This window comes from Hylaeus volcanicus, chromosome 2 (assembly GCF_026283585.1).
Source record: "Hylaeus volcanicus isolate JK05 chromosome 2, UHH_iyHylVolc1.0_haploid, whole genome shotgun sequence".
In the NCBI taxonomy this organism is placed as follows: domain Eukaryota; kingdom Metazoa; phylum Arthropoda; class Insecta; order Hymenoptera; family Colletidae; genus Hylaeus; species Hylaeus volcanicus.
This window is the reverse complement of record NC_071977.1, coordinates 13,611,823-13,636,654: the sequence shown is the minus strand read 5'-3', so window position 1 is coordinate 13,636,654 and position 24,832 is coordinate 13,611,823. Positions and strand designations below refer to the sequence as shown.

The 24,832-nt window shown below is 33.8% G+C and overlaps 4 protein-coding genes across 14 annotated transcripts in view; 2 read left to right on the top strand and 2 right to left on the bottom strand.

The window, feature by feature from the left end:
• The first annotated feature begins 10,097 nt into the window (after positions 1–10,097).
• LOC128872162 (YY1-associated factor 2) lies at positions 10,098–12,502 on the top strand. 3 transcript variants are annotated; one of them, XR_008456111.1, is made up of 4 exons: positions 10,098–10,566; positions 10,812–11,286; positions 11,360–11,755; positions 11,825–12,502. XR_008456111.1 is itself a non-coding variant. In XM_054114580.1 (4 exons), the coding sequence occupies exons 2-3, from the start codon at positions 11,110–11,112 to the stop codon at positions 11,696–11,698; spliced, it is 516 nt and encodes a 171-aa protein (XP_053970555.1). In that variant the 5' UTR covers positions 10,098–10,566; positions 10,812–11,109; the 3' UTR covers positions 11,699–11,722; positions 11,825–12,502. The 3 variants fall into 3 exon arrangements, 2 of the variants coding, with proteins under 2 accessions (XP_053970555.1, XP_053970554.1); XM_054114580.1 differs by having other exon boundaries at positions 11,360–11,722; XM_054114579.1 differs by having other exon boundaries at positions 11,360–12,502.
• A 1,324-nt stretch (positions 12,503–13,826) lies between these two features.
• Positions 13,827–16,735, bottom strand: LOC128872161 (periodic tryptophan protein 1 homolog). Of its 2 annotated transcripts, none has more exons than XM_054114577.1 (11): positions 16,534–16,735; positions 16,309–16,367; positions 16,116–16,234; positions 15,851–16,027; positions 15,638–15,745; positions 15,400–15,574; positions 15,171–15,329; positions 14,986–15,094; positions 14,813–14,903; positions 14,493–14,729; positions 13,827–14,098 (listed from the first exon to the last, which is right to left on the bottom strand). In XM_054114577.1, exons 1-11 carry the CDS (start codon positions 16,594–16,596, stop codon positions 13,953–13,955), a joined length of 1,443 nt encoding a protein of 480 aa, XP_053970552.1. In that variant the 5' UTR covers positions 16,597–16,735; the 3' UTR covers positions 13,827–13,952. The 2 variants fall into 2 exon arrangements, with proteins under 2 accessions (XP_053970552.1, XP_053970553.1); XM_054114578.1 differs by having other exon boundaries at positions 16,116–16,231.
• Positions 16,736–17,117: 382 nt separating this feature from the next.
• LOC128884675 (PAT complex subunit Asterix) lies at positions 17,118–17,775 on the top strand. Its single transcript, XM_054138201.1, has 2 exons — positions 17,118–17,312; positions 17,417–17,775. The coding sequence occupies exon 2, from the start codon at positions 17,426–17,428 to the stop codon at positions 17,756–17,758; it is 333 nt and encodes a 110-aa protein (XP_053994176.1). The 5' UTR covers positions 17,118–17,312; positions 17,417–17,425; the 3' UTR covers positions 17,759–17,775.
• Positions 17,776–17,930: 155 nt separating this feature from the next.
• The window catches only part of LOC128884674 (diacylglycerol lipase-alpha), a 116,646-nt gene continuing 109,744 nt past the window's right edge, over positions 17,931–24,832 (bottom strand). For all 8 annotated transcript variants that reach the window (XM_054138192.1, XM_054138198.1, XM_054138193.1 and 5 more), the window contains 3 exons: positions 22,732–23,076; positions 21,448–21,619; positions 17,931–19,435 (listed from right to left, as the gene is read on the bottom strand). In XM_054138192.1, the coding sequence (XP_053994167.1) occupies positions 19,157–19,435; positions 21,448–21,619; positions 22,732–23,076 (796 nt within the window). In that variant the 3' untranslated portion in view covers positions 17,931–19,156. The remainder of the gene's footprint in view (positions 19,436–21,447; positions 21,620–22,731; positions 23,077–24,832) is intronic.

Below are 24,832 nucleotides of genomic sequence, written 5' to 3'. Positions count from 1 at the left end.
TCCGATACAAACATTTTAAGGTACAAGTGCTCGTCGCACTCTTCATCAATCACTACTTTGTTTTGATTGTTCTTTAGACAAAAAAAACTGCAAGACCACGTTCCAGATAGGATTCAAATTATATTAGATTTTTTATGTCTTTGGGAAAACTATTCTTCGGATTTGACTGTTGATTTTATTTTGTCAAAAATGTATTCGATGGTTTGTAGCTATTTAATATTCTGCTACGATTAGTCATTGAATCTTAACACGAGCCACGATACCTTAAAATGTGGATCATTTGACTCCCGAAGAAGGTAACTACAATATTAACGAAACGTCGAAATATCTCATCCAAAAGTCGCGGTGTACACTCGGAAGTCTAAGTTATTATCAACCATGTATAAGTAGCAACATAATTTATTGATTATTTATTGTACATACATGGAAACCCAAATCAAAATAGTTTACTGGTTCAAAGCCGTCTTACATTTACGAGTTACGTACATAACAAAATCAATCGGATGCGTAACTCAATTTGCATTGTTAAAATCATGAAAAACAAGTAGCGTAGTTCCGCGCAAAGCGCCCAAGTGGTCCGAGGCTATTCAGATATACTACTTATGGTACGAAGATTACTGAACTTTGTTCTTCCACCTCCTGACTTGCCAAACCAGGAGTAGAATGATCGTGTCATCAAGCCCTTTTATCGAATTTATTTCATTGATACAGGCACAAAAAGACTCGATTCTAACTTCAGTCACGTACATTGTAGGGACGTTTATTTTCCTGTACTTTCTTACCGATGATGCCATGCGCAACATTATCAAGGGGTAATTGAAAAAGATAGACCTACACATATATTTTTCTATAGTCCACACCAATAGCTTTCTCTGGACGCATACAAACATTCGCAACATTCAAAGGATTGAATAATTTGAAGATTATACAAATTGTGAAAATGTGAAAAATTCTGATAAAGAAAGAACGACACAGCGACGTGGGAAAGTAATTTCACCTGAATCGCTTTCACACGCGTACTATGCTGATACTGTCACTGTTATGGGTAGAAGGACAACTGACAACTGATAAAGGCAACTGACCAAAGAGGAAACATTTATAACCCTTTCACTGCGGGACGATCTTTGCTAGAAATTCTAAGTGACGTAGAGGTCTGAATTTAAAAAAAATATCAGTTTATAGGAAATGATAAGACGGAACTTTTTTTATAATTACAGTTTATTCATAAGACGTTTAGTCTCTAAAATAGAAATTAAGAATGTAGAAGACCATTTTTCTATGAATTTGATTACATTTGAAATAGTGAAAATGAAAGCATGGTTAGTTGACAATTACTTATTTGTCGATATATTAAAAAATATTACCTCATAGAGGATGGTAAGACGAAACTTTTATATATTTACAGTTTGTTCATAGGACGTTTAGTTTCAGAGATAAGAATTAAAAATCTTAGAAGACCTTTCCCCAACGAACTTTTAACTTTTAAATTTTTATTTTCGAAACTAAGCATCCTATGAATAAACTGTAAATATAAAAAAGTTTCTTCTCATCATCCCCTATAAGCTGATATTTTTTTTTAAATCGATTTAACGAATACAAACATTTCTCGGAGCTTATCTCTCGAGGGTGTATATATACGCCCTCCACAGTCAAAGGGATAAAAGAACCAAGAAAAATATGAGTTATAGTATACAGATTGCTATAAGATTCATACAAAAAATAACCATAAGTATCTCTCCAATGTTCAACATATCGCGGTATTAATGGAAAAAAATTAATGTAGACTGGTCGCTTAACGTGTTAACATATTGACCGCCACGTGATCCATACACACGTAAGAGAACTTTCCACTAAGAAATTATAAGAAATTAATTCCGAAGGTAGGATATTACAGAAAAAAAAACTGGATAGACTTTGTAAATTTTGATAAAATTACAAAAATAATTACTACGAGAAATGTTGGATTATGTAGTCTTGATCAAATTTCTGGCAGTCAATGTGTTAAACATGATTTCTTGTGGACCGTTCTTGAATACAAGATCAGTAGATCGATCTGACATCTCGAACGATCACCGTAACCCTTTCGCAATCGCCTTAACCGAACTGTTTTCGTATTACATTAGGGGTTGGCTATAAATCAAACGTCGTAGCCAGATAAGATACGACAATTTGGCGCAGTGCAAATGATGTTCACTTTTTTTAACGTATGCTTCTGTGAGTCTCAATTGTAATTTGATTAATGGTAACCAGATATAGTGGGTGTAGAAAGTATTCGTACACCGATCAATTTCCAAAAAAACTTTTGTGCAAAATTGTAATTTATTAACTTATTTTTTATAAACAATGACATTCTACATGTTCTAGAAAATCTCTAGAATAGATAGATTACAAAAAAAAAAAAAAATAGCTATTTATGTAAGTTGCGAAATTAACAAGAAAAAAACAATTAATCGATAGAAATATTGAAGCAATAAGTATTCGCACAACTGTTTAAAAGTACTTTCCTGGAAATTTGATGTTTTCTAATTCGCACGGAGCAATAAACTAATGTGTTTATGTTACAAACTCTGCTGTAAATGGTTCGTCATAAGAATCGTACAAATACTTATTGCTTCTATACTTTCATCCACTCTTCGCATTTTTTTCTTAATTTCATAACTTATATTAACTAGTAAATGTTGTTGGGACTATATCTTAGAGACTTCCGAGAATATGTAAAATATCATTGATTATAAAAAAGGAAGTTAAGAAACTACAATTTCACAGAAAAGTTTTTTGGGAAATCGATCGGTGTACGGATACATTCTACACCCACTGTATATTCACTGAGACATCAGAGTAGTTCTTAGAAGGGTAACTTTCGAATTTTAATGTTCCTGGAGTCTTAAAAGCTTCGAAATGACTAAACACAAATCCCCTAAAAATGTCAGCTTTCTATCTCAATTTTTAATACCTCCCCATAATGGTCGAATTTTCCCACTTAACATAGGAATAAATAGGAAAGAAAACTTAATGCATTTTAATTTTTATATCTTCAAAATGAAATATTACAGAAACATCATGAGATGGTATATTTTTCTAGGAAATCGAATGCTCTTCAAAAAAAAAGACTCTTGTAAAAATTTCGCAAGCCTAATCGGTATAAAGTTATAGGCTGATTAAGTTGAAATTATAAGAACCACTCTACTGGGACATATATATCTCGCTAGAGTCGAAAGGGTTACGAGAGACGTAGTTATTGCTGCCGGTCAATTGATATCCCCTAGTGTTGTTTATTATAGCTTAACCAGTAAGAAAAACAAGAATGAACGTCCTTATAACGAATAATATTGAAGTTGTACCTTTGAATAAGATATTTGAAGCTTTCACGGCTCGATTCTTCATGGTTGATACTAATTCAGGCTTCTGAATGTGAGCTCTGTCCTTTGGTTAAGGTACTTTGACGTTTCTTGCCATCGGAGCTACCTTCTTTAAAGGTCAAATTATACAGTGATATTCATATCAGCGTTTATCATCGTTTGATCCCTGAAGAAGCTACCAACAATACCGGCGCAACCTCCAACACGGAGTATGTTCAGTGATTTTTGGACCTAGGTGGTTTGAGACATCGTTTAGCACCAAGTACTCGAAAGGGCCTCGTGTGTGGAACGTAGGATACAAGTCGTGAAAGACGAATCGAAATTATATTAATACTGTCACGTTGTCCAAGATTGTGTATGCGTTTCCAAACTTAAAAAGCGTGATAAACGTGCATGTAACGCGAACTGTGCAATCAATCGCATACATACTCGAAAACTAATACTCGTGTGTATTCCTGTATGCTCTCACGTTTAACTATGAAACGAGAAGACAGAAAAAAAATAGGCGAGGCGATACACGTGTAAAAATGTGTAAAAAGTAACGATAGCATCATTTGTGTGTCCAGTAGGCACTTCACGTAATTTATCTGATTTTTAACTAGTTTAGGGATAACCTTTTAAGACCTCCGTCGTATGGAGAATTCACGTGCAAAACAAAGAAAGTCCAAAGCCACGGTGATCTTGATCTTAACAGTGGCTTTTCATAAATCAAAATTGCTAAAACCTGTTTATCGTAACGATTGAAGATGCCAGGTTCAAATCAGTTGCAAGGAAAAATTTGACGACCCCTCGGGACTGAAATTTTCGAATAAAACAGAAGCAAGTTTTCACCGTTATAACTAGGGTCGCGTGAAATTAATCAAAGGGTACGAGTATCTCGCAAAATATGTTACCGAAAATAGGAATATCGCGACTGTAATCAAATTCTCAATGGCGTAAAATTGACAGTGTGTCCTTACAGAGTCGAAGAAAACAACATATTACAAGTAGCGCGATAATTACATATATTTGGAGCCAAGACGAAAATAATAAGAAAGTAATGTTTCTTCGATAAAAAATAATCAAGCTCTGTATAATTGTAAAACTTTGTGGTTACAGTAGCTAAAACAAAACTGAAGAAATTGAAACTACCAAGGGGTCCCAGTAGCTGAACGGGTTTTATTGTTTCTTGCCTCGAAAATGATATCAGTTTGAATACCAAGCCCGCTAATTGGTGTTTATTTTCAGAGTAACGCCAGTATTTACATACACGTAACAACATCTGGTTGACGTTGTTAAGTTTGGTTTAAAATTTCACAGAGAGAACGAGGATGAGTTACCTCGGCATCCGAAACTAGCATCTTCAATTTCAAAAGGGAAAGTAATCGGTTTCCTATAAGAAGCACGTAAAAATACTTTCGAGCACTCCCGCGTGCATGCAAGTATCTATGGTGTATGGAATGTAAAACAACAACAACCACAAATTAAAAAATACTTTTAGCAGTAGCGTTTCCTTCTTTTTTGAGCATTCTTGAGAATCGAGAAGCATATCGATGACACAGTTTATAGAGCAGTTCCATTTTTATTTGACGAATGTAGTCATCGGAGAAAATTGATCACGGAAAACTAAAAATAGCTGTAACAAGTCGTAGCACCGTCGAAGATGAAATAGTTGGATATGATTTTTTATTCGAAAAGAGAGAAAAAGAAAACAAGCAGAGAGTCCGAGAGTATAAAGGATAGTTGTAAGAGGAAAATCAAAAGTTTCTCGTCGGTTGGAACCGGATGGTTTCGCGATAAGAGTGACGGACATATACATATATACATACTACCGCTGTAAATAATGAACACGTGATAAGTATAGGCGAAGTCGGTTAGAGAAGTCCATGTAAATCTTTAGTGTGCTACTAAAATGTTTCGTAAATTAAGTGGAACGTTTACACGTTTGAAGTGAAAATGTCGCGCGCTTGCACAACGCTGTTTTCAAAAGATGGAACGGAGGTACGGAAAAGCTCGGCAGCTATTCCCTGATCGCGAGTCCTGTGAAGTTGTCCAAAACAAAGTATTGCTTATACGATCTTAGGTTTTCTGTACATATTGTATAATCCATGTATAAACACAACTCTGCTAGTTGCGAAACCCATCATTGTAGCTAAATTACATTACGGATCATTATATCTATATCACTTCAACAATAAACAATTACTATGAGGACGAATGAGTTTGCTAATTTCATTTTTAGTCTACGCTACGTTTCCATTATTTATGAAATATAATATTTTAAAAGATTTCTTTTAAGTGAAATGAAATTACTAAAATTAATTTTAAATTTTCAAAAATTAGATGGAATTAACTGATTAATACACAATCAGCTTTGGTAAGGTCAAATTAAAAGATTTCAAGTCAAATAATTTTCTATGTGATGAAAGAATTCAAAAGACAATAATTAAATCAACAAGTTAGAATGGAGTTCATTCTTAACGATACCTCCTCGACAAACATCATTTTCTGTTCTTCCAAAAATGTTTTCAGAGAGATAACAGTGAGCAAACCTTGACATCGGAGAAGACATTTATCGTATCCATCAACGTCTACGAGGTATGAGTCAGGTCCACGTTGACGCCTCTTAAATAGGTTTCACCGTAATTCGTAGCAAGTATTAAAATATCCATTTCCAGAAATAAGACAACTTATAATTAATTCGTACGCTTTTCCACTGCGCAAAAGTAAAATTATACTAATTACACTTAAAGACACGTTTTACATGCGAAATATCTTACTAATAAGCAATAAATAACTTCTTAAAAATGAATAAAGTAAACAAATTTTAGTTTTGAATGTCTGTTGCCAACGAATTTACTGAGATGAATATTTTACAAAATGCACGAAAATAATTAAAAACTAATTTATTCAATGACTCGGAAGATGGAAGCATTGCTTATGACGAGGAACATATAAAAATGGATTTAAAAAAATAAGGAGAATATAAGACGATTAGAAAATTCAAAATCAATTATCTAGAAATAAAATAATTTTTGGAAAAAAAATATAACCGACTTCGGAGCTTCGATGTCTCCTCTTTTGCCTATCAGGCTTCCGTTCGATAACATATGCCTAATCCAGTTCACGATGCATTCCTCTATGTCAAATTCCTGGACCGCTTGTATCATAACTTCTTTTGGGGTGCTTTTGAAAGCTCCTTCGATGTCGATGAAGCAGGCAACCACCATTCCTTTCTCTGTAATGGCTTCTTCCATGTAGTTTATCATCTTGTGGAGTGCGACCTCTACGGAATGTCCGGCTCTGAACGCGTTCTGGCTTTTGGGTAGAGGTTTCTTGGTTAGATGAGTGTTCTTAATGTGAAAGCTTACGGTGACGTGTAGTCTTCCTTACCGGATTTTGATAGGAAGACCACCCTGGTACCTTGCCAACTTTTAGGGATGATGCCTAATGCAACGCTTGCCCTGGCTATTTTAACCACGTAGTTCCCTGCTGTCTCGAACGTTATCCTCAGCGCCTTGGGGTAGATGCCATCAGGGACTGGGGCCTTGAAGGGTTTGAAGGATCTTACTGCCCATCTCATGACGTCGTTGTTCGCCACCTTGTTTGCTGTTGTCCAATCTGCTCGAGTATGGGTGTTGGTGTCTGTGGTGCTTCGTGTGTCAGTTTCGGGGCTTTCGGGGGTTGGTTCTACCTCTTCTTCTCTTTCTTGGAACCCTGGGAAGTGAGTTCCCATTAGTAGTTTTATGATTTTCTTATCGTTTATTACGTATGCTCCATTTCCATCTCTCAAAGCTCCTAGTGTTTCTTGTGGGCGGCTTTCTAGGGCTTTGTAGAGTCTTGCTGGTTCGCTTGAGTTGTGGAAGCTCGCGCAGAATTTCTTCCAGCTATTTCTCTTTGCTTGGACGATGTTTATTGTGAGTGATGTTTTTGCCGTTTGTGCTCTGTCCCAGTCATTGGGCTGTTTTCTTCTTTTAGCAATTCTGGTGAGTTTGTTTAACAATTTCCTTTCTGCTTCTAGGTCATCGTTCCACCATGGTATGCGGTTGTCGTTCTTCACTTCTTTCATTATCGTACTGTCTTCCCATGCTGTAGATATGTTCTCCTGATACCAAACTGTAAGATCAGGCCAGAATTCCGATACGTACGGAAAAGGGGGCCCCTTGAGCTAGGCAACCCATACTAACAAATACGTCGAGCCGGTTGCCTGCTCGTAGGCGCAATCGTGCCACCTCTTCGCATATCATGTTCTCCTGACACCAAACTGTAACATCGGACCAGAATTCCGATACGAACCGAAAAAAGGGCCCCTTGAACTAGGCAACCTGTACTTACAGATACGTCGGACCGGTTGCCTGCTCGTAGGCGCAATCGGGCCACCTCTTCGCATATCATGTTCTCCTGATACCAAAACGTAAATTGTAATGAATATACGCATACTTGTTGAAACGTGTTGTAACCGGATCAGACAGAACTTTCCGGTAGACCTAATACATTAGAAGTAATCAATGTTGCCCCCGCCCCTCCCCCGCCCCATCGTCAAAATAAATTCATCAATACCCTCTCCGACATTATTTTCACGTAGACAGTATACATCAGGGCGGCCCGCCTTGAACATTTTTGCGGCCCGCGAGATACATCGCACTTTTACAGAATATGTCTATTTTATAATGGCCAAAGTAGTGAAAACCAATGTATTAAAGAAGTACATTAATTTTGCATGTATATATTCATAAATTAGCTGTCGAAATTTTGAGGAAAAATTAACTTTGATTTTAAAATAATATCGCGTACCAGAAAGTTTTCATGAAACACGGTCGAAAAATGCCAAAGAGCGCGATCCCACCCCGTCGATTACGTGTCGAAAAAATCTGAAGAGCTGAAGGACAGAAAAATGTCTATAATAGGTCTAAATTAGAGATCACGGTTTTGAACGGGTATTAAAATACACGGGTACGCGGAACACGTGCATACGCTGATGCCCGGATATCTAAATACACGGATATCTGGGTACGCACACGTGCATCGAAATACACGGGTACGCACGCATACATCGAATTATCTAAAAAATGTAAAAATTTTAAAATTTTTAAATTTTATTTATTTATTTTACTGCATATCAATTTATTCAAAATTAATAAGGATCATTATTTTAGAATAATAGCTTTTTTACACAAAAGTTTGTATATAAATATAATTGGATATTGTACCCGTATAATTTGATGTACGCGTAGTCGTGTATTTCGATGGACGTACACGTACCACCTGGATATCCGTGTATTTAGATATCCGGGTGTCGGCGTATTTCGATGCCCAGGTACCCGTGTATTAAAAATACACGGATTAAAACACGATCCATTAATTACCCGTGTACCTGAGTATTTCGATACACGTGAAGTAGGGATCTCTAGTCTAAATCTAATATGGGGATACATAATTTTATATACGGCTGGCAAAGTTATGATGCATTTCGAAAGTGGCCCGCGAACTCATTGGGTTGGCCAGCTGTGGTATACATGCATATGTCGAATCCGCAAATCCGCCGTAGGTAAAGAAGTTACAATGAAGCGCAAGCGTCATCTACCGGCGCTATACGGAGTCCAGGAGTGGAGCGAAACCAGCACGAGAGAGAAAGGGAGAACAGTGTTTTGTTTTTAGATATGGTGGTGCTCGCTAGGCCTCCTGGGAACTATACCGCGAAATTTATTCAAATTTAATTTAATTAGCCATTATGACGGATTCAAATCCAAACCCTAATGATCCTAATATCAATCAGTTAGATTCTTTATATACATTAACAGGATTTAATATTGCCGCCCGCACCAAAAACTAACTCAAGCACGAATTACAAATTTTTAATTTTGCTCAGGCTCCGAAAAGGTTATTTAATATAATTTAGTATAAAGGAAATAGAAATTCAATATATAATTTAATAGAAAGAAAATAGAAATTATTTCATACTTTTAAGCAATTACATGTAGAGCTGGTGAGTATTCATATAAATTAACTAGAAATTATTTCATACTTTTTAGTGCAGTTTTAATATTTTTCGAAGTCGGTTATATTTGTTTTCCAAAAATTATTTTATATCACACTTTGTACAGTAAGTATCCGTTATAAAAATCCGTTATAAAACAAAGATTGATAGTTAATGTATTTAAATGTTTCTTCTTTTACAAGTTTTTCTTTTCGCTTTGCATGTAAAACACTCATTGATATATTTACAGTTTTATCTTTTTTAAATAGAGCTTCCTTTATTCTACATATTTATATGTATTGTTGTCAGATTAATAAATTTATTTTAGTACTATTATGAATTCTTTCTTTTAAAACGAAAAATGGATACCTACAACTTCCTTATCCCAAACAATAAAGCAAACAACAAAACTGTTTACAAATATTTCAAATTCACTTTTTACGAATTTCATAAATCATTCATTCGGTTTGTTTAATATTACATTAATATATTTATCTCACTATTTTCACGAATTTAATTTCCTCTGATTAATTTTTCTCAATTTCAACCATCATACAAGCAATTCGTATTACATAACTACTACATTATGTACATTGTATAATAATACATTATGTTACACTATTCTTTTAGTCTCTTATAAGCTACATTTTTGAAACTTTGCGCTATTTTCTTTAATACATCAGTCGAACGGTGGCGGCGTTGGCATGTAAAGTCTTCTTCAATTCGCTTGAACCGTTGCACATCTAGTTTATGGGAATTTCGTATCCATAGTATTTTTGGTCCACATTCAACATTCCGCTGTTCGACCGATAGAGGAACAGCACTGTGGATTGTTTGTCAATATCTTCGAGTTAGTTAATTTTTACTGACTTTTATATGTAAAGCAATCAATTTACGATGACACGAAAGGCCGAAAAAATATCTTGACTGTAAATGTGTCAGAGTGTATAGTGTACGTGTATAGAACACACGGATAATACTGTCAAGGAGAACGTCGTATATGTGCAATAATGCTACTTTTATATGCAAGTCAGGAATTCCATCTGTTTCATTAAGGAAAAGAATGTTTGGAACTCTTGCATTACAAAGAGTATCTAATCTTTCTTAAATTAATTTTTTTATTTTATATGTTACCATGGATGTTTAATAAAACTACCAGCTTTCCAAGTGAAAAAATAAAAATTTATAATACAAAAAAAAACGGATAACTCTTGACGATAAAAAAGTTCCATAAATTGGTACTTTTAATCGGTAAGTCCATAAAATAAATAATTTGTTACGTTATTTTCAATGAAAACTAATGCAATTAAGAATTTTATTAATGCCTCAATGCATTTTTTAAAGTAATACGATATGCGATTATTATTATTATTCGCAATTTTTTTGTTATATAAATAAGTATTTTTATAAATTGAAAGGGATTTCTTGTTAGGATGTTCCTTATTTCATAATTACTACTAAAGTATTATATCATTTCTATCTTTTATTTGTTTTAGATACAATTTAAAAAATGTACATCAGAATGATACTACAAAGAAATATAGGTGGTTTATATAGTAAAGATGAATATGTCAGACAACTGTGTATCCTGTTTAGTTGATGCACAGAATATTGTCTTAGACAATTGTCGATTACCTTTATTGCATATCTTTAATCTTGCTCTTTTGGAGCAATCCGATTGTCATAAAGTAACCAGTGTTCATAAAATCACTTTTAATGAGGCTGAAAGCACATATAGGAAGGCTAACTCTCTTTTGAGAAAGTACAGTGTTCTACAACTGACTTTCATGAACAATGAACCATTCGGGAAGTGGAAAACGTCAGGCGAAGGTTTTGGAAGAAAATTATTGGGATTGCAGTGTCTGCACATATAGGAATACCGCAGAAGCATTTAAGTGCCTCATGTGTGACGTCCGCAAAGGAACTTCCACGCGGAAACCCCGCATTAATCCCCAACTTGTGGCACAACAGGTCTCAATTTTTTATATTTTATTGTATTCCTTTATTATTTTTCATAACATTATGCCAAGATTAACATTTATAGGTTGCGCAGCAACAATATGTACCACTTTTAAAGCCAGGGAAAAAAGAAGGCGGAAGTGGAGGTAGTACAGCTAGTAGTGGTAAAGAGAAAGACCGTAAATTGGACAAACCACGACGTAAAAATAGGCATCCGCCGCGTCTTAAAAATATAGATCGCAGTACAGCTCAAACCAATGAAGTGACAGTAAATAACGTTACTGTCGTTATTACGGAATATAAGCCCAAAGTGAAAAAAAGTTCAGATCAGTCTGGTTTATCTAGCAGTGCTTCTTCTGAAAATGGAAGTCAACACGATTCTAATCAAGACTCTAGAAGTTTGGATATAGGAACTGATGCTTAGCTCAATGTGCTATATCACATATGTGTATGAATTAATCTAATTAATATATTATATAATGTATGTCAATCTCTATGGACTACGGTACATTCTGTAGACAAAAACAATTATTTTGTCTATGTGTTGCAGGTTATATAACATTTAATGAGGTCAGACGTTTTATGCTATCAGTGGAATCATTGAATTTTTATGACTTGAATATGAAATAAGAAATATGACATATACATTGTTATTTCGTATTAACATCAAAATTGTCTGTTTCATAAAAATGATCTAGTTTATATCCAGATGCATTAACAGAAGTTGTACTTAATGTTATTTATTCTATAGTATCAGTATTCTAAATTACAAATTTAATATTTAATTGAATATTTTAGTTAATTTTGTTTGTGCAACTTCAAATATTACTTATCCATCTTATATAATATTGACTGTAACAAACGCATTATATGCATTAATAATGCATATAGAATTTGATATATCCATTGTTGCCATAATAATGTCCACATGACTTTCATTGAATCTATTAACACCACTGCCAGAAAGCATCTTGTAAGATTATTGTTAATTAAAATGTTTTAGCGAACTCATTTATGTATGAGTTATTTAACTTGTTTATTTAATAATTACTGTGACAGCGAATTAAGAAACTGGCATCGGTACGTATACACCTTTATCCCATTCCAAATCATTCGCTCCAAGCTTTATACTTTCATAGTGATTAATTCCATTCATGTAAAAATTTCTAGTTTGTATATGACAGTTTATGCAATTAAAGTATGTAACATAATATAAAATGGAATACGATACACAATTTTATATGATTCAAAAAATATTTAGTTTTGGAACTAAAATATTCATTAATTTTAATTGCTTATTATGCTTTTTTATTATACTAAAATACATCAACAATAATTTTTACATAATTTTTTTTTCTGTATACCTTATTGATACTAGGATGTAAAGATCTGCTATACCAATTGCAATTTGACCAATTTACTAAATATTACTTCTCATACTAGTACAATTAAAAAATGTTGATCATGTTAATGAGAAACTTTTTTTTATTCTTGTTATCATAATAGAGCATATGAGCTACTAAACTAGCACATGTTAGTAACTGCCCAATCACTTGTAACTGTGATTTATAATTCTCATATTTACTTTTAAATATTCAACGTTATCAGGTATTTAATAAAATTGCTAAATTAAATCACACATAATTTTATTATAATAAGAAATTATTACAAGGACCATAGTAACAGGATTATTTTATAAGTGTATAAAATGACAAAATGCCATAAAACCAATTCTTTTTAAATTTGTGTAAAATATTTGTATGTTAGTTAGATTGAAATATAAATTGTAATTTGGCATTGAAGTTAATATTCTCCATTATAAACATGAAAGTAAATAATACTTTTATAACCATTTATATATAACTACTGCATTACCGGGATAATGAAGCATCGATGCATTATATAATCGTGCAATGTTAAAAGAAGTTTATAATTCAAGTAAAATGTTTGTAGGTGCCATTTCATGAATAATTTTTTCGTAAAAATGATAAAATTTATAAAACAAATGTTAAACTTATACCGAAGAGGAACCAATTTTGATGTATTACCTTCACTAAAACTTCTTATCTTTTTTGAACTTTTGTTTCATATATCTTTATTCTCGCAACAAATAAAAAAAAAGTTTACGCAAAAACTGTATTTTTGGAATTGTAGCAGAATATCGTTTCAAAACGATTTATTCTAAAAGTAATTCTTAAACAATACTAACTCGTTCAAAGTATTTAAAGTAATTTTATTGTTTCGTATATTTGTATGATATTGGATCAATACAAATCAAAAATGTATACCGATTGCCTTCACAGTATATCTCTTTCGATGTCCGACCGTTACACGAAGCTGTCGCATCGGCTCGCTGACATCCAAAGGTATAAAAATGTCAAAAAAAATTGAATTGGGTTTGTGTGTGTGTTGTAAATTATTAGAACAGAATTAATATGTTGTACAGATTGTAAAACTTCCGAAAAATACTGTTGGGATTAACATTATATTATTACAAGGATAAAGAATAAATTAAATGTTTTAAGAAGAACAAATAAAAATTTTAACTCGTCTTTCCGAATATACTCCTTTCTCACATTTTATTTATACCAATTAATATACACGTAAAAAATAAAAACAAGTACTTTCAACTTACAATTTTTACAGAATTTAGCATTGATATATTCATCATTTTGATCTTATCCATTTATTTTCTTTTTCTTTTTTTTACATAATGTATTAAGGCTATTATTAAGAATCATTGATTCCATGTCTTCAGTTACATCCATCATTTCTTCATGATTATTACTTTTTAATGTTTGTCTGTTTTCAAATCTCTCACGTACTATTTAAAGAAACATTAAGTGAAAAGAGTATCCGAACAGATATACAGTAGTACATGTATAGTAGTACCACGTTAAGTTGCCGTTGGATCAGAGTTGCCGTTAGATGATAGTCGTCGCTCCGCCTCGAGTTATACATATTAAAGTCTACCTCGCGTCAAAGGTCGTCAAAGAGAAACATATGAGTGAAAACTGGAATGTATTAGCGTAAATTTGAAATGTTACAGCGATCGAACACCTATTTAAGTTTCCCGTGTCCGTGACTTTTTGTGACATCTTACTTCTATGTATTGAGTAAAGCGAACGACCAGTTCCCCTGATCCGGTCCCTTTCAGTTTGTAAACACTCGGCAACTTAGCATAGTATTTACCACTATACGTGCATTGCACAACTTACCTTCTGTTATTCTCATAAAATTGAATACTTTAAGGTTATGGGATTTATTGTCACCACCAGCAATGAACACAAAGGGATCGTCCGGATTTGAAGCGAGACATTGTACTGCACCAAGATTACTTTTCTTTTCCCAAACAAGATACGGGTCTGTATGATTAATAATATCCCATACTTTTATGACACCATCATTTGCTGATGTAACCAGGAGGCCAGAACACGATGAACTCAAGGATAAACCTAAAATTGTAATGTAAAAAACTTATATGATAACAATTATAAATATATATAAGTAGTGTGTGGGAAATATTATTCACATTTACCTGTAACTTCCTTTGTGTGAGCTTGGAAACTCCAAATTGGATCATCTTGTCTAACATCAAAATATTGCATGTACCCATTATCTGTACTTACCTGTAACAGAAATAACAGTTTCTATATTGTATTCTCTTATGAACTTTATAATTATAAATTTGAGTATATTTAATACACTTACTATACAATAATTTGAGTCAAAGTAATTCCATAAAACTCTTTCTACTTCTCCCGATACTTCCCAAGATTTTGTGATTGTTTCATCTCTACAGTCAAATAATCTCACTACCCTAAAAGTTAATAAATAGGAATATTTAAAATATAATTACAGAATATTATTTATTAATTAAAAATTAATGGACATACTTATCCGCACATCCAGTTAGTAATTGGTGAGTTTCTGTTGGATGAAATTTCAATGACTGTACTTTTTCACCAAAGGAAGCAAATTTATTAACAGGTGTACCATTTTCTAAATCCCATAACAGAACAGTTTGATCAACAGATCCACTAGCAAGTACATGACTGTAAAAAAATATTCCTATTATTATGTTGTAAATGAATACATAAAGTTTCAATTTAAAAATATACTAACGTATAATTTTCATTCCATGCTAAATCCAACACAGCATCTTTATGTCCAATGCGTTTTTGATTCTTTTTTTTACTTGGCTTACGACCAAGTTTATAAGCTGGTTCCAAACAATCTATTAAATCTAAATCCCATACCTCTATTATGGGAGTCATATTACCAATTGCACATAAATTACCTGTAATACAACAAGTTAATATTACTGAACACTGTATTTGTATAATAAATATTTCATAATTACTTGGTTTTGAATCTGCTGGATCAAAGTTTAGCCACTCTATACATAATGGAAATGATGGTAATAATATATCATGATGACAATAAAATGAACCCTCCTCTTCATTGTAAACTGAAAATAATTGAAAAATACATTTTATAGGCATTAAAACTGCAAAATCATGAAACTGTAAGTTATAAATTTATTCACTAATAAAATTAAAATTTATGCACAAACCAAATATTTCCAATGTACTAGCATCTCCTTCAACATGTCCTACTAGTACCAGGTTATCATCACTTTTTATACCATCATCTTCTTTCTCTGAATCATCATCATCCCCTGTAACCAATGGATCTTTTCCATGTTTTCCAAAACTTGCAATATTACCAATATTACAATGTACGTCACCAGCTGTAAACCAAAGGACACATTAAATATTTTAATATGAATTTACATTATCATTAATCATTAATATGACATATAACATTGTATATTTTACATTCTTCGTCGTATTTGTCAAAGTCATATTCATCAGCTTGAGATGTATCCAACTTAGATTTTGTTTTGCATTTTGGAGTAGTATCATCATCTTCTGCATCACTATCACTTCCATCACTTCTATAATAATACACGTGTTTCTATAATTGTCAAATTATCTAGCCCTGAATAACAAAAAACTATTGTATACTTACTGCAATTCTGATTGTGTTCCTTTTATTATTTTTTCTAATTCATGTGTTGTCAACTCAATCTAAAATATTAAAAGCAATGATTCAATATATAGAATGAAACGAATAAATGTAAATCTACAGATACGTTTGAGAACAATTTTTTAGAAAACTCATTGTATTAAGATTAAAATTAATTAACATCTGTAATGTAAATAAAATATTGAAGAATTATTTTAAATTATTAACCTTTTCGGGATTTGTAGCTGCGACACCTTTCTTCACCCAAGTTGTACAAGGTATTATATTCATTTTTACTGTATATATTTATATTAATATTTATATCAGTGATATTTACAATTATTGAGAATCTAAAATACTAACCCTAATAGACAAAACCATGTGAGAACATGTGGGAAAGCATTCCTAAATTTTTGGCGCCATTGGTGGGAAAACGTCCAAGTTTGTAATGAAAATAGTTGCTATTGTTGCTGTTAGATGGCGACTGCATTATGATCAGTGGCGCCATCGGTGATAAAACGCCCAAGTTTCTAGTGAAAATAGTTCTCGCTGTTCTTTTAGATAGCGTCGTTAACTAAAGGATACAAACAATTAATTGCAAAACTATTTTAATTTACAAGATAGTCATTTTAGAATCAAACGATTACTTAGCACGTAACATATAAGCTTTTACACTACTTTTTAAAAAAAATTAGTTAATGGCGCCATCTAATAGTAAAAGAAGGAACTATTCGAGGACAAACTTGGGCCAAACTCCGAGAATAGTTCAAATTTTCGTCACTAGAGGCGCTGAATGTCAAAATTTTAGTTTTAGCTTCGCCGATAGATGGCAGATCAGTTTTGCGACACAATTCTAACCTTAAAATAGCAGATCTGAAATTTCATATAAACTTTTAAATTTATGTATTAATATTAATTAATACTTCATTCGAAGAAAGTAACTAATTAGCTATTTAGTTCTTATTATAACATAATTGTTATTGAACAACTTTGTACTGTTTACATTCGTGAGTATACTGTCATATATATTTATATAATTTATCATTTTTAGGGAAGATTTTAGTAAATTAAATAAGTTGTATAAAATGCAGAACTTGTATATGAATTTCAGATTCGTAAGATGAATAGTTCAGTAGATCCTAGACGTCCAGAACGAGAGGTTCGTTACAAACCCACAGCAATGAGTAGTCAGACACAACCAGGCGATTATTCAACGCCAGATTATATGAACATATTAGGAATGATTTTTAGCATGTGCGGTTTAATGATGAGATTGAAGTGGTGTGCATGGGTTGCACTATATTGTTCTTGTATTAGTTTTGCTAATTCTAAAGTGAGCGACGATACTAAGCAAATTCTTAGTAGCTTCATGCTGTCCATATCGGCAGTTGTAATGTCATACTTACAAAATCCACAGCCTATGACTCCACCATGGGCATCGGCAATGCAATAAAAGTACTTCAAAATGTCTGTGATGTTCCAATTATTTAATATACTCCTTGAAACATTTACCTTGTACAGTGTAGTATAGATGAAATGTTGACATAAATGAAATGAATTAATGGCATGCAAGCATTACTTTTTTTTATGTTTATATTACAATTCTAATACAACAGGTTCAGAGTAGAAAAGAAATTAACTGGGTATTGAATTCATCTTTTTATTTCTTAAAAAGTATTGTACTTTATTACATTAAATGAACTTTTCTCTATGTATCACTTTTTTCTAATTATATTCTACAAGTATCACTTACAGTAAATCCATTATTATTCATCCTAAGTGCATATTATATTTAATAGAGTTAAATGGATCATGTATATTCTTCCTACTTTTTACATAAATACAGTGATTTTAAAGTTTCAACTATTACGAGACTGTCAATGAAAATCATGCTTTGTCGTTCGTTCTTTAGTAAGTAATCACCTTCCTTTAACGACTACATATATTACATTTTATATATAATTTACGTTTTCAGTCCCATTTTTCCATTTATTAGATACATAGCAAAAAAATAACAACAATTATTTTCAATGGTGAAAAATCAATGGAACTTGTTTAAATAAACAGTTAACGTAACGTAACATGGCAAAATTATACGCGAATGATTGCAAAGGGTAGATCGAAATAAGTCTAGTTCTCCTTAAATTTCTCTTGATTCTGTTAAAAAACTGTACAAAATGTATCATTTAAAATTCTCGTATCAACGATATCTATGCAGAGTAGGCCAGTGCAACTTTCGTGCAATGTTCATACGTTTTCACCATGCCACAACAATCTGTAATTACAAACGAGACGTCTAATAAAAAAATTGATTTTATTTTCAAATAGCAAGGCATCACGATTCCCGTTAACCATCCGTGTAATACGTTGCCCTTCTCCTGCTAATTTCCTGTACGCCCTTCTGTATTTCGCTATTATTATATTATTATTATCGTTTGGTTGGCAGAAAATTTGTTGAATCAGAAAATACATTGTTTCATCGAAGAAGTTACTGTACAAAGACAGGAATACGTTCTACGATAAAACTTGAATATTCAAATTTGACTATCTACACCTTACACGAGAAATGTCGCAAGATCCTTTTACATTTTACCCTCGACTTTCGTCTAATCTTAGATTATAGTATAGATCTATCGAATGCGCACGGACTTCAGCGAAAGGTCATATAAACAGAGGCTACGATGCGTGGCCCCTTAATTTTAGAATATCTCGGAAAGTACATTCACTCCGGAACTTGCGAAAACGATTCTGAACAATCACACGAAGATGTGATATTGGCACAGATACCTAACAGTTATTTTACATTTACCACCTCCCCTTCGTGGTCCCCGGTCGGTCTAACTTCTTCCGATCAAACACTACTCTCGCCTCGACCAACCAGCGTGATCGGATATACATATTTCTTCCGTTTCGTGCTGAAGAAGGGCGAACTGTGCTGTCCGTGCGTGGGCGTTGGCGAAAGTCCACGCAAAAGGGGTAAAGAAGCGTCTCCGCTCATCCCCGTCGCGTCCAATTTCTTCTTCCATTCCGCCCCTAAATCTGTTGCTGGTGCCATCAGGCCCTTACACTCTGGAGAACTTCTCACGCTGAGGAACACGTCGTTACTGCTATCGCGTTGTCCAGAAGAACCCTGAGACACGGATTTATTTTTCTATTATGCGTCATTAAAGTTTCTTCAAATGTATTATAATATTTTCGATTAATGTCTGGAGAACGTTAAGTTTTTCAAATTGTACTGTAGCAATTATTCATAGGTTATATGTACAGTGGGTGTAGAATGTATTCGTACACTGATCAATTTCCCAAAAAAACTTTTGTGTGAAATTGTAGTTTCTTAAGTTCTTTCTTTATAATCAATGATATTTTACATATTCTCGGAAGTCTCTAAGATAGATATAGTCCAAACAACATTTACTAGTTAATATAATTTATGAAATTAACAAAAAAATGCGAAAAGTGGGTAAAAATATAAAAGCAATAAGTATTTGTGTGATTCTTACGACGAACCATTTACAGTAGAGTTTGTAACGTAAACATCAAATTTCCAGTAAAATACTTTTAAAAATGGCTCTAATAGAGGAATGGAAAAAGATCCCACTTCGTATAACTAATAATATAGTTAATTTAATGCTTAGAAGAGTTACAATAATTATAAAATCAAAAGGAAATTCCACGAAAGAAGTATTATATACTTGTAAATTAATGTAAATTCCTTTTTTTTTATGAAGTTTTAAAAATTAAACAGTTGTACGAATACTTATTGCTTCAATATTTCTATCGATTAATTGTTTTTTTTTTTTTGTTAATTTCGTAACTTACATAAATAGCTATTTTTTTGTACTCTGTCTATTCTAGATATTTGCGAGAATATGTAAAATGTCATTGTTTATACAAAATAAGTTAATAAATTACAATTTTACATAGTTTTTTTTTGGAAATTGATCGGTGTACGAATACTTTCTACACCCACTATATACAGGGTGTTCAAAAAAAGCATTCAATATTCATATGGTGTATAGGGCACACTGTACCGAGTAAAAAAGCTTTAGTAAATATAGGTCCAAAGGTCAACCGTTTCTGAGATATAAACATTTTTGTTTGCTAATATCATGAGAGAGCACTTAAACACGATGGTCGGTCAAAGGTGGATTGGACGTGGTGGATCAGTTGCATGGCCTCCTCGATCCCCCGATTTAAATCCCCTGGACTTCTTTTTATGGGGATATTTAAAAAGCCAAGTGTATTCCACGCCGATAAATGACTTAGAAGAACTACGTAACCGAATCCACCATGCTTGTCAAATAATTCGACAGAAATGTGGGTTTTTTTTAGAGAGTTCGCGACTCTGTAAGAAGAAGATGCCAAGCGTCTACAGAAATGAGCGGTGGGCACGTGGAAAATCTTCTATAAATATCGAAAACCCAGTAATAAGTCAATCATGATACTAGCAAACAAAAATGTTTATATCTCAGAAACGGTTGACCTTTGGACCTATGTTTACTAAAGCTTTTTTACTCAGTACAGTGTGCCCTATACACCATATAAATATTGAATCCTTTTTTTTTTAACACCTTGTATATAGTGGGTGTAGAAAGTGCTCATAAATAAATTAACGCATTCGCGAACCGCTAACGTGAATTCACGTCACTTTAAATTCTATTTTTGATTGTGAAAAGCTTTTTATTTTATACGCTGCATATTTACAACATTGATATTTCAAAGTATATTTCGTAATTTTTATTTTCGCCCTAACGATACAAATTTGCGTTGCCCAGCTTCAGAATTTTATTATTTTCGTCAGTACTCGGTATTAGAAACGTAAGAGCACTGCGATAAAATCATTTGATAATGTAATTTAACGTTCTGATATATATTCTTGTATTTTGTTAGTAATTTTCAAAATTCTATAAGATTATTCGCGTACATGAGACCCATTCTCCTTTGTTTAATTTTTATACTGCTGTAATGCTGAACTTCATCACCGTTTCAGATGTAATATCTAAACCCAACGTTCTACCTATTAATTTTCATTTTAGTTTGGAAAACGCTACCCCAATCAGTGTAACTGCAGTTAAAACTGTACAGTTCAGTGAACGTTATAGAATTACGCGATTATGTAATGTTTGATGAATAATGTTACACCTTTGCTTCGTAAAAGTCTAAACTGGAACCATTCGTCTCGTTTTCCTCCTCAGCGTAACCAGGTGCAACCTGGTTCGACGTGTGCGACGCTCCAGAGGAATGGGAAGAGGTGTGCGACGAAGAGTTTGACAAATCGTCTCTGCAGCAAGCAGCTGTACATACTCTTTGCTCTCTGCCAAAATTCGACGAAATTAGATTAAATTCCACATTAGCGAATTTAATACATTGGTTCAATCGTGGTTCAGTAGTTCTTGTTTCACCACGTTTGAAGGATTAACATTAGAAATTTCCAGAAGAATGCGTTTCTGTTAAACATACACGTGCTCGCGTGCTCGACAAATTTTCAGTCTTATTTTCTCCGAAAAGTAAAGCGTCATATGAAACAATTTTATTCTACATTTTTAAATCAATTTTTCACGTAGAACCACCCCCTGCTCGCTTGTATTAGGTTGTCCCAAAAGTTTCTTCCGTGACTTGCACTCAATTATTTTGTGTGGCAGTATTTATATAAATAGACAACCTAATTTCTTAGATGTTAACGTTGTAACAGTCATGAAGCAAAATGAATTGTATGCAATTGTATAATGTAACATTAGACATAAAATATTGTGTATGTATTACTTATTAATAAAATGGAAGAAACTTTTGGGACAACCTAGTACCACCAATTACGGGACACTCTGTATATTCCTTTTTTGAAAAAAAAAATTCATGCATATCGCTAAAAAAAGTGTAATCCTAAACCAATTTTCCTTCTTTAAAAGTTTTAGGGTAAAAATGGTTTTTGTCACGCCAGGAGTGACCTTATAATGACCTTATAAAAGGGTTAACATCCATTCAGGGCCGAGGCAAGGCAGGTTCAGCGCGTTCGCTGGAACACAGTCCAGCGTTTTAAAAGGCCCCGCGGTTTACGAAAATTACTGAATTAAAAGGTACCGATTTTGATGAATTTTTTACAGACTGATGGTACCATTAACAACTGGAAGCAATTTTTGCTGAGATGCAAGACATTTTTTTAGTAGCGATGATTAAATTGAAAGGAGTGACAAAAACCATCAAAGTATTATTGTTCAATATTCATCTTGTAAAAAATATATAGCATTTGTAAAGAAATAATTCCTCGTTGTAAAATTCAAGTGTAGGATTTGAATGTGAATTCAGGCACCACAAAATTTTTGAACCCGTCCCCGCAAAAGGTCACGCCGGCTCTGCATCCATTGCTATCGTCGAATCAAATCCTGCAATATCTTCTAAAAAAAAAGAAAAAGAAGAGATTATAAATACCTTCTGACGATGACGGAGTCACGTCTTCTCGGCACTGGCGGCGGAAGACCAGCAGTTAAGCTCTTGGCGCTCTCGTAGCTCGCCTCGCTATTGCCGCTGCTCGTATTACTGCCGTTGTTCCCCTCCCTCAGGAAGTAGTTCTTCGCCGAGAGCATAGCGAAGTGAAGATTGTTCTTCAAGTCGTCCGCCGCCGTTGACAAGTTTCCCGAAATTTTCGGGGTCCTCCTCATGGGTCTCGGTGGTGGTACAGGCGACGGCGGGCTGCTCGACGCCTCCGACAACGTTTCCGGCGTGGCGAGTGGCGCCGTACGCGACGAATCGTCCCAGTCGCCCCGACGATTCGACCTTTGCACGAAAGCAACGTTTGAGACGGTTCGTGGAACCAGCAGGGAAAACTGCAGCCGAAGAGCAACAGCCTACGATCCCCCCCCCCCCCCTTCCCCAAACATAGCATGAATGCGAAACGACATTGTTCACAGAACGAAGCAAACCGTTCCTCTCAAACTGCAATCCTCCTAAACACAGGTACTTCAAGGATTCCTCGTATTCGGCGACCTCGCTGAAGTGCAAATGATCCATCAACGTGCGCGACTGTTAAAGCGGTGAACATTGCGAGTCGTGAAGTAAGCGATTGTGAACGAGAGCGTGACATGAGATTCATTGAACTGATTCCAACGATACGAACCGATTCCAGTCGATTTTCTATGTAATGATTTCATCGTCGGCGAAATCGGAGGTACGTTGAACGAACAAAATGGTCTGATAATAAATTAGCCGCGTAAGGATGTTTCTGATATTTACCTGGAGGTTTACCTGTAGGCTTGATCGATTGTCGGGAAAGATGGTCGACCAAACCTAAAGGGTGAACCCTCTAAAGGTCTCTGAGTGTGTGAAACCACAAAAGCAGTCCATACAGAGGAGAGTTTATAAGTTTGAATTGACTGTCTTCCTCGTGAAAGAGCTCGCGAGGAAGACATACGACAAAACAAACGTACAGATGAATTAGTCGTAAATCTCCGTCTGCATGGGGCTGTTTAATGTAACGTGTCTTTAATTTTCTTAAACAATTTCGTAGACGTTCATGGTCTTCCCAAACAATATATTCTCCGATGAGGACTTACAGTTGCGCGCGAAAGTTTCTGGACCGATACATGTTTTACCTTGTATTCTAAAGTAATTTCAAGTAATATTAGTTATAAAGTTACGATGACTGAAAGAAAACAGAGTGGAAGTTAAACCGTCTTTATTATTGTGTAACTATGTATTTATGAAATTATTAAGCTAGTGAACACTTCGTTTTATATAAGAAAGTCTTTATCTTCCAATATGATAAACTTAGTGTGCATTTTATTGTTAATTACTGATAACATTTAGTAGTCATGTCTTTTGCATTAATAATAGCAGCATGACCCTTAGTCAATTATTATTAGTGATTAAAAATGAAGTACATAACAAGTTCTTCATAATGGAAGATTACTTGTGTAGTATGTATGAATTTTATTCTTAATTACTGATAATATTTAGTAGCCATGCCTTTTGCATTAATAATAGCAGCATAACGCCTAGTCAATTATTATTAGTGATTAAAAATGAAATACATAACAAGTTCTTCATAGTGGAAGATAAAATACAAACTTCTTGTGCAAAAGTGTCTGCTGTTTCAACAACTGTTTACATGTAGTTACTGAATAATAAACAGCATCTTTGCACTATCATATTTTATTCACCATACCTTTACACCCATCATTAGTTAAAATTACTTCAAATATTCCAGAATATAATGTAAAAAATCTATCCGTCCCCTAAACTCATGCACGCAATTGCAAATGATCGAGAACAATCCACAAGAAAACCACGAACACCCACTGAAGCTGTTTACTAAAAAAAAAAAAAACTAAACAACAATCCTATAGTGATTACATCAACTCCCTTAAGTTAAACCCAAAAGTATCCTCGCCTGTCACGATTGAACGATTTGCCAGCGTCAATCCGATATCGTATGCCGAATCGTCACCTCTGATACGAGTAATCCGAAAGATTGCAACTCGTGGGACTCTCGTCGGTCTCCCTGAACACCTTATAGCAAAAGCTAATCCTAGGC

Bases quoted from the DNA above. Each gene is read 5' to 3' on its own strand.
- LOC128872162 (XM_054114580.1), top strand. From the start codon at position 11,110: ATGAACCATTCGGGAAGTGGAAAACGTCAGGCGAAGGTTTTGGAAGAA. The intron at 11,287-11,359 runs GTCTCAATTTTT...TAACATTTATAG, and splicing joins CCCAACTTGTGGCACAACAG to GTTGCGCAGCAACAATATGT.
- LOC128872161 (XM_054114577.1), bottom strand. From the start codon at position 16,596: ATGAATATAATACCTTGTACAACTTGGGTGAAGAAAGGTGTCGCAGCT. The intron at 16,368-16,533 runs GTTAATAATTTA...TTAATATTTTAG, and splicing joins CAGCTACAAATCCCGAAAAG to ATTGAGTTGACAACACATGA. The intron at 14,099-14,492 runs GTAAGTTGTGCA...TTCTTTAAATAG, and splicing joins TTTTATGAGAATAACAGAAG to TACGTGAGAGATTTGAAAAC.
- LOC128884675 (XM_054138201.1), top strand. From the start codon at position 17,426: ATGAATAGTTCAGTAGATCCTAGACGTCCAGAACGAGAGGTTCGTTAC.